The sequence below is a fragment of the Microcebus murinus genome, chromosome 4 (genome assembly GCF_040939455.1).
Source record: "Microcebus murinus isolate Inina chromosome 4, M.murinus_Inina_mat1.0, whole genome shotgun sequence".
Lineage (NCBI taxonomy): Eukaryota > Metazoa > Chordata > Mammalia > Primates > Cheirogaleidae > Microcebus > Microcebus murinus.
In genome coordinates this window covers 14,925,653-14,936,749 of record NC_134107.1, presented here as the reverse complement: position 1 = coordinate 14,936,749, position 11,097 = coordinate 14,925,653, and the positions used below count along the sequence as shown (strand labels likewise).

General features: G+C 56.4%; 1 protein-coding gene across 2 annotated transcripts; it reads left to right on the top strand.

Moving 5' to 3' along the window:
- Positions 1 to 274: 274 nt before the first annotated feature.
- MS4A15 (membrane spanning 4-domains A15) lies at positions 275 to 10,499 on the top strand. 2 transcript variants are annotated; one of them, XM_012778357.3, is made up of 6 exons: positions 275 to 499; positions 3,709 to 3,831; positions 6,284 to 6,340; positions 8,249 to 8,341; positions 8,674 to 8,787; positions 9,797 to 10,499. In XM_012778357.3, the coding sequence occupies exons 1-6, from the start codon at positions 275 to 277 to the stop codon at positions 9,911 to 9,913; spliced, it is 729 nt and encodes a 242-aa protein (XP_012633811.2). In that variant the 3' UTR covers positions 9,914 to 10,499. The 2 variants fall into 2 exon arrangements, with proteins under 2 accessions (XP_012633811.2, XP_075857369.1); XM_076001254.1 differs by lacking the exon at positions 3,709 to 3,831.
- Positions 10,500 to 11,097: the final 598 nt, after the last annotated feature.

Here is an 11,097-nt window from a genome sequence, read left to right as displayed (position 1 = left end):
AAAAAAATAAAAAAGTGGGGCCTCTGGGGACAGAGACCAGAATTCGATTCTCAGCCTTACCCCACCCGGAAGGCCTTCACCTCAGACACCCTGCACTCCTCTGAGTCTCAGCTCCCCCAGCGGTGGCCAGAGATCCTGGTGCCACCCGCGCCCGGCTGCAGCAAGCAAGGGCAGGTAAGCAGGCTGCTCATAAACTGAGAAGCTGTGTGCAAACGCGTCACCACCGCCGCGCCCGCCGTCCTCTCCCCCTTGTTTCCCAGGCTCTCCGCACACGATGTCCACCGCTCCTGCCAGCAACGGGGTGTTTGTCGTCATCCCGCCCGGCAGTGCCAGCGGCCTCCACCCCCCTCCAGCCATTCTGCCCACCTCCATGTGCCAGCCCCCGGGGATCATGCAGTTCGAGGAGCCACCACTGGGGACACAGATGCCAAGGGCCACCCAGCCGCCTGATTTACGACCCGTGGAGACTTTCCTGACCGGAGAGCCCAAAGCTTTAGGGGTAAGAACAGCCTTTCCAGCTGACCTGAGGCACGGGCAGTGGGCGCCCCGGCACCGAGCACTCGTGCACCCCTTGGAGAGAGAAGCAGGCAGTTGACAAAGACTTAGTGAGGACTCGAGGGTTCAGCCACACACCAGGCAGACAAGGACGCTTCCCCCATGGAGCTCGCAGGCAGCAAACCAGTAAACAAGTGACTAAGGTAGCCCCAAAGAGGGGAATGAGGTAGGAAATTATGGACAGGCAGCGGCAACACTGGCCAGGGTGGACAGAAAGTTCTCTCGGGAGAGATGATGCTAAAGCTAAAAACCTAGATGCTGGGTTGAAGCCAGTCAAGGGAAGAGCTAGTGGAGGGGTCCAGAGGGTTCACCAGGTAGGAGGAAAATCAAGTACAAAGGCCTTTAGGTAGGCCGGGTGTGGTGTCTCACGCCTGCAATCCTAGCACTCTGGGAGGCCAGGGCGGGCGGATTGGTCGAGGTCAGGAGTTCAAAACCAGCCTGAGCAAGAGCAAGACCCCATCTCTACTATAAATAGAAAGAAATTAATTGGCCAGCTAATATATATAGAAAAAATTAGCCGGGCATGGTGGTGCATGCCTGTAGTCCCAGCTACTCGGGAGGCTGAGGCAGGAGGATCGCTTGAGCCCAGGAGTTTGAGGTTGCTGTGAGCTAGGCTGACGCCACGGCACTCACTCTAGCCTGGGCAACAAAGCAAGACTTTGTCTCAAAAAAAAAAAAAGGCCTTCAGGTGGGAATGAGTGTGGCTGTTCAGGAAAGAAATAGAAGGTTGACATGGCTGGGACATAATGAGCAAAGGAAGGAGGGAAATGAGATAAAGGTGGTGTGGTAGGTGACAGCCACCTGGCAGTGCATGAGAGATGGCCTCTGAGCTCTTTCGTAATCTCAAATGGCCTTGAGTTATCAGTCTCTGGGGGGGAATAAAATATTAGATGATAGATAGATGGATATGCACACCCATACTCATGTGCATGTGCATATTGTTTAAAAGAAAAGCTTTAAACAAATTAAATTTAACAGAGTTTATTTGAGCAAAGAATGATTTGCGAATCCAGCAGCACTCAGAAACAGGTTCAGAGAGTTCCAACCAGCAGTGTGAGCAACAAGATTCTATAAGCCAAACACAGAAGCAAAGTAGAGAAATCCCCTGATTGGCTACAGCTAGGCGTCTGCCTTATTTATGCAGGATGTACTGAGTCATTTGCCTTATTTGAGCATGCTCTGGCCAGTTAGCTGAAGTTTGGCTGTCTGTGATTGGCTGAAACCCAGCTATTCGTTACAAAAAAATATACTCCTAGTTAGGTTTCAGTTTGTTTACATACTGTTAGGTTGCAGTTTATTACATAGGAATGCAAAGGACAGAGACAGGCTAAGGGGCTCCTGTTTATTTCGTTTATACACACACAGGTATATAGTCTTCAGTTCATCCCTTGGCTTCGGTTTCTCCAAGTGGAAGATAAAAACATAGCTTAGGCAATGGTGATGACGATGGCAGTGATGTTGATGGCAGCTCCTGTTTATTAAGTGTCTCTGGGAGATGCATGCACCGTGCCAACGTCTTTGCATGTATTGTCTCGATAGATTCTCAGCACCACCTTGTAAGACACAGACCATAGTTCCATTGGATGGATTAGGAAACTGAGATTTGTCAAGGCTGAATCACTTGTCCACGGCTACAGAGCTGCTAGGTGGCACCCTGTAACCGAGGATGACCTGACCACAAAGTTCTACTTTTGACCTCTCTGCTCGGCAGCCTCCAGGGCCTCTGGCTCAACCATGATGAAATTTAGAATTCTGCCCTAAAAGCTACACCACATCCGCTGGTACAGGAGGGGACTGGAGGCAATGAACACGGAGGGGGTCATCAACTGCTGGAATCCTAAAACCTCAGAGTAGACCCTGGGAACAAATGATTCCCACAAAGGAATTTGATGAGACAAATACAAATTGCTGAAAAGCATAAAAAGTAGAAAATATAAATAAATGTGAGGGAATGCCACCCAGCGAGAACACCAGCTTTGGAGTTAGCCGACCTGTCATTTCATAGCTGGGAGACCTCAGGCAAGTTACTGAACATCTCTGAGCCTCGGTTTCCTCGTCTCCAAAATTAGGATGATAATACCTACCTCATGACGTTAAGATGAAATGAGATCACGTCTCTGAGACCCCCAGCACGGTGCGTGGTGCAGGCAGGCATTCGACTAGTGGCAGCTACCGTCTTCCGGGGAGCAATCGCAGAGGCTGCGGTGGTCTAGCAGCAGGGGGCAGCCTGCAAGGAAGGGAGGGTGACGTTGGCACCTAGGATGCTGTGCCACACGGTGCCACAGGAAGACACTGATGGGACGGCAGACATACAGCCAAAGGGAGAAGGAGGCGGAAGATTCCAGGGGTCATGCCCATAGATACCCGAATTCTTAGCACTCATGTTGAAAAGGGATATGCAATTCCAGCTGTTCCCATTCAGAACCGCCCACAGAAGGACCTCGCTGGGTTGGGGGGTGGTGACCACTGGTCACTGAAGGAGCCCGTCTGAAAGTAGCGCAGCTGGAAGGGGCTCCTGGACAAGGCAGAGGCTGGATTAAGGGGTCTTCAACATCTCTTGCTGCTCAGTTCCAGAATTCAACAGTTACCAAAAACATTGCAATATATTTGCAATGTGGTGGAACTTACCAGAAGCCCACCCGTCCCCACCCTTGGGAAAACCATCCCACTTCTGGGAATAGATCAGAGGGGCGCTAGTAAACCAACTCTCAAAATCATCATCATCGTCATCACTGTTGTCCAAGTTGAGATTTCAGCTGGGCAGGAGGCAGCGGCAGCACAGGGACCAGTGACAGACGTTGAACTAGAAAGGTGCTGGAGGAGCAGGTGCTGGCTGCAGGCTGCAGGGGTGTCCAGGCACGAGGAAGGGCAGGTGAGGCATTCGGTGCAGGGAATGTGAGTCCTCGAACCGAGGCCTGAGAAGACCAGGTAGCCACGCTAAGGGATGCTGGAGACCGTGGCTCAGAACACAAAGCAGGAGGCAACCCTGGGTGCTGTGCCCTGTGGCTCCCGCAGGCCGCGGGGAACTGGCTTCTTTCTGGACACCGTCTTTTATGGTCGCTCTGCCCATGCGCTGACGGAAGCTGGGGAGGGCGGCCGGCAGGGGGCGGTGTGGAGCCGGCCGCGCGGCTGAGCCCTCGCTCCCCTCCGCAGACCGTGCAGATCCTCGTGGGCCTCATCCACCTGGGCTTCGGCAGCGTGCTGCTCCTGGTCCGCCGCGGCCGCGTGGGGATGCTCTTCATCGAAGGCGGCGTCCCCTTCTGGGGTGGAGCCTGCGTGAGTGGCGGGACCATGGGGGGGGGGGGGGCGGCGGGTCTGCCCAGGCTCACCTTTGCCCCCAGTGCCCACCCCCACCAGGCTCCTGCCTCAGCCCCTCCCAGGTGGGGCCCTGGAGGCACTTCCTAGAAGAACTGGAGTCTAAATCTAACTCCGTGCCGCAAACTTCATCATAAACCCAAGCCTGTACCCAGCTCTCAGCCAGCAGCCAGAGGAGGCGCCTAAAAGGATAAGATGAAGTGGGTGGGGCCAGGTGCTAACCACCTGTACTCCCGGGACCCTAAGCCTCGCTCCCTGCATGCAAGCCCCTCCTGCAGAAACCCTTCTGCTCCCCTGGGAGTGTCCCAGCCCTCCATCAGCTCCCTGGCCTGGAGTTGGACCAGCTCTGAAGCCCCTGAGCCCTTTCCTCTGGCCACAATCCGGCCAATCTGGCCACCCACCACCCTGCTGGGGCACTGGGTGAGCAGGTTGCTGTCACCTCCAACATGCGGAGAGTGCTGCCGTGTTTCCAAGGTGAACACTGGCGTTTGCTGTCACCCGAATCACCGCAGCCTCCAGCCGCAGGTGGGGTCTGAATGCCAGCTCCACCACGTGATACCATCCGGTCCCTTAGGAAAGGGACCCCCCCCTTGCCTCAACTTCCTCATCTGAAAATTGCATTCATAGATCTAGCCCTGCTTACCCCATAGTTTGCTGAGGATATCAAGAGATAATGTACGTGGAAGCTGATCACTAACCCTAAAATTCCGTACCAAACGGTGACTGATGGTGACCTTATTTGGAGGAAACGTCAGAAATTTGCATGAGAGCAGCCTCCACTGAGCGAGTGTTGGTTCCAGAACCACAGTGACTTTGTTCCCTGCCCAGACTGCCCCAGCAAGAGCCAAAACCCCCTAAGAGGGGCCCAGAGAGGCCACATTGCTGACCCACCACAGCTAGGGCAGGATGGTCCCCAGGCCATGCTTGGGGACAAGCTCTGGCCCTTTGAATGATCCATAGTGACCCAAAGTTGGAAAATGTTGGCAAATGGGAGAGCCTAAGGGGAAATCATAACAGGAAGAAACAAATGTGTCACATCTTCTCCAAGCTCCCTCCTTCCAGGCTTTATCACAAACTATTCCCAGTAAAGATTTCAAAAATGGGGGAAGAAAAAAGACAAAAATCTGCTTTTCAATCTCAGGAGACATCGGAGTCAGGGGTCCCTGGGAGACACGGGTGAGCTCCAGCATTTGATCACTCAGTTAGATCTCCACGTCACTACCCTCTGGGGATTCCTGAAGGTATAGGGTATTATGTGCTTTTATTTTATCATGTGCATTTCTTTCTAGAAAGGGGTCTCATAGCTTTCCTCAGAGGCTCAAAGGAGTTCTTAGTTGAAAATTCCCAAAATTCTAGATGGGAAGATAATTAGGTACAGAAGGAACGAGGCAGGACAGCTGGAACGTGTCTTTGTGTGGCCCGAACAAATCATGCCTCTCTCTGGGGCTCAGCTTCTTTATCTAGAAGACATGTCTGTCTCCAGCCCCGAGACCTGAACTGTAGATCCAAATGCCATCCTGACATCTCCACTTGATGCTGCAGAGGAAACTCACTATGTCAAAGCCAAACTGTTGATTCCTACCCTGTTCTTCCCTTCCTCTCCCCATCTCAGCAATGACACCTCCAGCCACCCCCCTGACAAAGCGAAACGCACCCCAAGAATCACCCTTGACTCTCACTTCAGCCCCTCCAGCAGGTCCCGTCGGCTCACCCTCCAAAGCACAGGCTGGGTTTGCCCACTTCGCCCCACCTCCACGGCCACCGCCCTGATCCACACCACCTGGACGTCTGTTGTGGCTCCTTCCTGGTCCTGTCTGTCTCTGTGTCACCCCAGGGCCTCCCCCAGCCCCCACTGTCCCGTGGTCTCTCCAGCACAGCAGCTGAGAGCAAACCTGCTAAGCACTGCCCAGAGCTGACGCAGCACTGGTCGATGCCATTCTCTCAGTCAAGCCTCACTTCATCTCAGCTCTTGTCTCCACTATCCATACATCTCTTCACTTCTATTTGCCAAATGTCAATCTTCTCCAGTTAGAAGATAAGCCCCATGAAAGCAGGGATGTGTCACCTTCGTCAACTCCGTTATGTCCCTGGCACATAACTGCCACTTACTAAATGTTTGATGAGTGAATATTTGAAGGAACACTTGAATGCCCTTCCTGTGAGGCTCTGGTGATGTGATGTCAATGGAAACACTTGCCTTGTGAGCCACGGCCCTAGTTCCCTGGACAGGGGCTCCTAGAAAGCAAGGGACACCCTTACAGAGAGACCCAAGGTGCCTGGCTGGGAGGCAGAGAAAGTACATCTGGGCGGCTGTGCTGCCCTCTCTCCGGCGCCTCTTGGCAGAGCCCAGGCATAGTGTGCCCCGCCCAGGGCCCCAGCCGAAGCCTCACCGGGTCCCCCCTTCCCCACACAGTTCATCATCTCTGGGTCGCTCTCCGTGGCAGCCGAGAAGAACCGCACCAGCTGCCTGGTAAGCCTGAACCAGGGGGCCCCAGGCTGGGGACAGGGCCACCGCTGAATCCCACTGGGCTCTGCTCCTTCCTCCCACTCACTCATGCGGCTTAGGCAGCCAGCACTTCCTGAGGACCTGCTGAGTGCCAGTGGGGGGCAGCCCCCAGGCGGAGCGGACAGACAGGACAGGAGGAGTGGGACACTCTCTCCATGTACAATGCGGGGTGGAAAGTGAGGGTCCAGGGATAACATGCTCACGGTCATTCCGAGAAAGGAAAGATGCAAGAAGGCCTCCTGGAAGAGCAGACGGCCACGCCGGGCCTCGGTGGGCGGGGAGAACTTAGACATGCAAGGGGTGCAGGCAAGGTTGCTATGGAAACCACGCACGGCTCCACTGGACCAGGGCAAAGGACTGGGAAGGAAAGTGGAAAGAAATTATATGGAGAGATGTGCTGAGGCCTCGAGGAAGGCTCTGGTGCCTTCTGCTGGCAGCAGGGAGGTGACAGAGGTATTTGAATGGGACAGCGTCAGCATTGTGCCAGGCTCAGAGAATGCAGCAGCGAAGGTCATGCTGCTTACCCTTCCGGTCGGTGCTTGGCAAGATGCCCAAAAGCAAACTAACCAATAAGATAGTTTTGGAGCATGAAAAATGCTCCAAAGGAAGCAGACGAGATACCGTGAGGGTCATTCTGCTTGGCTGGGACAGTCTGGGGCCCCTGAGCAGGGCCCACTGAGCAGGGACCTCACAGTTCAGACGGTGACAGCCACAGAAGAGCCTGTCGGGGAAACGATGTGGGAGGGGGCCACAGCGCTGGGCCATCGCGGACAAGAGGCAGCGTGGAAGGGACTGAGCTGGGAGGGACAGCTGGGAGGCGACTCAGAGACTGAATGCCAAGTTTAGAATTTATTTTAAGGGCGATGAGCAGCTACTGGGGTTTAAGCTGGGGAGTCCTTGCCCTGTTTCAGTGCTTGAGCGCTGTCCGGGGTGCTGGGCAGAGGATGAGTCGTGGAGGGGCAGGACCGGGAGCCTCAGGCCCAAACCCAGCGCCCCCAGGCTGTGGACTCCAGGAAGGCAGAGCCCTGACCAACTGCCCCTGCACTCACAGCACCTGCGTAGTGTCTGCATGCAGTAGGTGCTCACTAAAGGCCTGTTGAATTAACTAATTAATCCATAGCCTGTGACGCTGTGCTGGTCTCAATGACTTCCTGGCTGTCATCTAAAAGGCAGAATCAGGTATTTTTGAATTTGAATTGGCCCACCCTTGAGTGGTTTCCCCCTTTAAGGTGAGGGCAGTTTAACCAGAAGCTTCCAGCTACTATACTCACAAGAGTGTCAGATTCCAGCTGCATTGGGATAGTGACCCCAGGGTGGCCACGCGGACCACCCCTGGGATTCACATGCCCTGCATGCTTTCTGGACATGGAAGTCCTGGGCCTCTCGGTGAGGGCTTGGCCCACCCGACTTCCGGCCCTCAGCACCTGCCTCTCTCCTCACCCCTGCCCCTTGCCCCCCACCCCTATGTCCCCCACCCTGGGGTCTGCAGTGCCTTGCTCTGGTGGCTGCTGCCTGGGGCCTCATGGAAGTGACCCGAGCCCCTCTCAGTGTCCACAGCAAAGGGCCCCTGACCCATGCCCCTGGGACAGGTCTCAGCGCAGCTCTACCTGCAGGGTGCTCTCGGGGGGACGGGGCAGCCACGGTAACAGACGGGCGAGAGCCCTGCCACAAACCTGCCCGCAGAGGCTGTGAAGGTCGGGCCCTTCTCCCTCCTCCTGAGGTCCCAAGGAAGGAGGCAGTCAGCACAGCCCCAGCCACTGCCTCCTGGGCGGTGGAGGGACGTGCTGGGGGCTGCACGGCCTCGCCCCCGCCTCTGTTCATCCTCCTTCTCTTCGCCTCTTCCCTCTGCTCCTGCCTCTCTCCCCGCTGCAGGTGAGGAGCAGCCTGGGCACCAACATTCTCAGCGCCATGGCGGCCTTTGCTGGGACAGCCATTCTGCTCATGGATTTTGGTGTCACTAACTGGGTGTGTTGTCTGATATCCCCAGCAGTGGGAAAACCTGGAGAGTGACAGAGCCCTGTCCAGGAGGGGGAGGGAGGCGCGAGTGTGCAGCAGCAGGGCATTGGCGGGGCCGATAGATCCCTGAATATATGGACCCTCTGACCCTGCACCAAGGTGGGCTTGGCGGGACGGAGAGGCAGCCTGTAGGGTGAAGGGGAGGGCGCAGGACTGGCAGCAGGAAGACTGGCTCCAGGCACAGGTGCACCTGGCTCTGTGACTTTGGGCGAGTTACCCTTGCTCAGGGCTCCCATTGTTCTGGAACTGTCCGCTCACCTGGACCGTGGGTTTGGTCCCAGGATGTGGGCAGGAGCTACCTGGCTGTGCTCACTATCTTCACCATCCTGGAGTTCTTCATCGCAGTCATCGCCACACACTTTGGGTGCCAGGCCACACGCGCCCAAGCCAACGCAGTGAGTACCCCCACCCCTGCGTCCCCTAAACCTGTGCCTCTGAGGTAGGCCGGGAGGGCTCCCTGCCCCCAGCCCCTGGGGCAGCGCAGCACTGAGCGTCCCACTTGAACATCAGGGAACCTAAGCATCCTCACAGCTCAGTGCAGATGGAACTGTTCTTCTTGTGGCCATGGGGGGGTGGGGTGCGGTGTCCGGCAGCAACAGACCCACTGCCCTGCCGCAGAGCAGGAGGCCTGGGCTCGGGACATGAGGGGCAGGGCTGTACCCAAAGGAGCAGACCCTCCAGGAGTTCCCGGGCTATGCAGGGCACAGGGCACATCACAGTGTGCAGCATGGCTGAGGTGGAAATTGAGCTTAGTTTCCAAGGAAATGGAGGACAGTGACAACAGAGAGGGGCTGGAAGGGGCACTCATGGCAGAGGAGCCAGTCTGAGCAAAGGCTGCATCAGGAGGGAAGAGAGGTGCTACTTGCGGGGTGCAGCAGCAGGTGTCCAGGCGGACATCTGGGTGTGGTTCCACTCAGTAGAGTGGGAGGTGCTGCTTGCGGGGTGCACCGTGTAAGGGGGCGGCATCGAAGGTCTGCACGCAGGAGACTGAGCTGGGTTCACGGAGCTCAATCAGGAGGATCTGTCCCATGCAGGGGCGGGAGGGGGTGGGCATCTGGGGGCTCCAGGCCAGGAAGCAGCAAGGAAGCCAGTGCTCCAGTGCAGGCAAGAGGTAGTGAACCCCTGAACCCCAGGATGGGGCATCCAGAGATAAGAACTCCAGGGCATCAGCTGCTAAAGAAACAGGACTTTTGTCTGTTTTGTTCACTGCTGCACTCCCAAGGCCTGGGCCATAGCTGGCCCCAGTAAATGTTTTTTGAAATATTGGTCAGACAGATGACAATTCTGAGCGTGCAACTCAGTCTTGCAGAATTCATTAGCAGAGCGCTGTTCTCAGAATACCCACAAGGGGGCACTATGCTGCCGTAACGCGTCCCTGCGCTGGGTGTTTTTTTATCTTCGCAGCCTGTGGTTTTCCTGCCTAACGCCTTCAGCACAGACTTCAACATCCCCAGCCCGGCAGCCTCCCCGCCCCCTGCCTACGACAATGTGGCATATGTACCCAAGGAGTCGTCCGAGTAGCGGGTTGGGAGTCCTACGGGTTGGAGCCCAGCCTGCCCCCCACCCCACCTTGCCCCTTCCCCACTGCGCCCCGCACCCAGTCCCACGTGCCGGGGCACCTGAGTGAGGCGTCCCCAAGGGCGTCTGTCCCACACTCGTCCCCAGCAGTTTCCTTCCTGAAAGACGCCAGGTTGATGCCGAGGGTGCAAGTCCTTCAGCCCCTGCAGCCCTGTCGTGCTTCCAGGGCACAGAGGCTGTCCAGAGTGTTGTGCGCACGGTCACGGTCCCCCCACCCCCCTCCCTGCAGAAACTATGGTAACATGGAGGCATGCTTGACCCCAGCCCTGCCCACCTCCCAAGGTAGGGGGTTCGCAGGGGAGGGCTGAAGCCAGCCCACTCCTCAAGCCAGCGTGGACAGGTGCACAGGGAGGCTGGCTGGGGCTCCAGCGCCTCTCAGCCTCCCTCCCCCACCCCACAGCCTGAGGACAGGGCTGCCCTGAGGGTCACTGGGCTGGGTCCCCAGGGGACCAAGAGATGGCTGCCAGCCTGGTATTCACAGGCCCTGGCAAAGGGCTCGTCTCCTCCATAGCACAGAGGGAAATAAACAGTGTGGCTTAAATTTTGAGTTGGTCTCCGTAAGGTTTTTGGGCAGCGGTGAAAAGAAAAGACAGACAGAAAGAGTGGGGACCAAACCACGTGGCTTTATTATACACTCGTGGATGAGGTTCTGGGGCCCCAAGAGAGGGGGGCCCCAGAAGTCTCCGCTGTTTGAAGGGGTTGAGGCCTTTTATACCCTTTGGGCCTGGCTAGGGACTCTTGGCGGGAAGAGCTGGGGATTTTAGGGGGGGCTGGAGGTATTTGTGGAATCCAAGAGCCTAAACGTTCTTATCCAGGTGGACATCTGGGTGTGGTTCCTCTCAACGGGGCCTGGCAGTTTTGTCCTCTGTGCGTCTGGTCTCATGAGCCTTTTCTTTCTTGATCTAGGGATGGGAGGGGGCCCGCCACCAGCCTTAGAGTCTCATTGCAGTGACTTTCTTTTTCACCTCAGGGGTTAGATACCCTAAGGGTCATCTCAGTCCATCAGAGGACTTGGGTCACTGTCCAGCTGTCACTGCACAGGGACACATCTGGGGGTGCTGGGTGCTACGCTCTGTGTGGTGTGACCCTCACACTAATTCTGTCCCCACCTCAGCCCAAACAAGCCA

Coding starts and splice junctions, on each gene's coding strand:
- MS4A15 (XM_012778357.3), top strand. CDS start 275: ATGTCCACCGCTCCTGCCAGCAACGGGGTGTTTGTCGTCATCCCGCCC. Junction 6,341..8,248: donor AGAACCGCACCAGCTGCCTG/GTAAGCCTGAAC, acceptor TCCCCGCTGCAG/GTGAGGAGCAGCCTGGGCAC. Junction 8,788..9,796: donor CACGCGCCCAAGCCAACGCA/GTGAGTACCCCC, acceptor TTATCTTCGCAG/CCTGTGGTTTTCCTGCCTAA.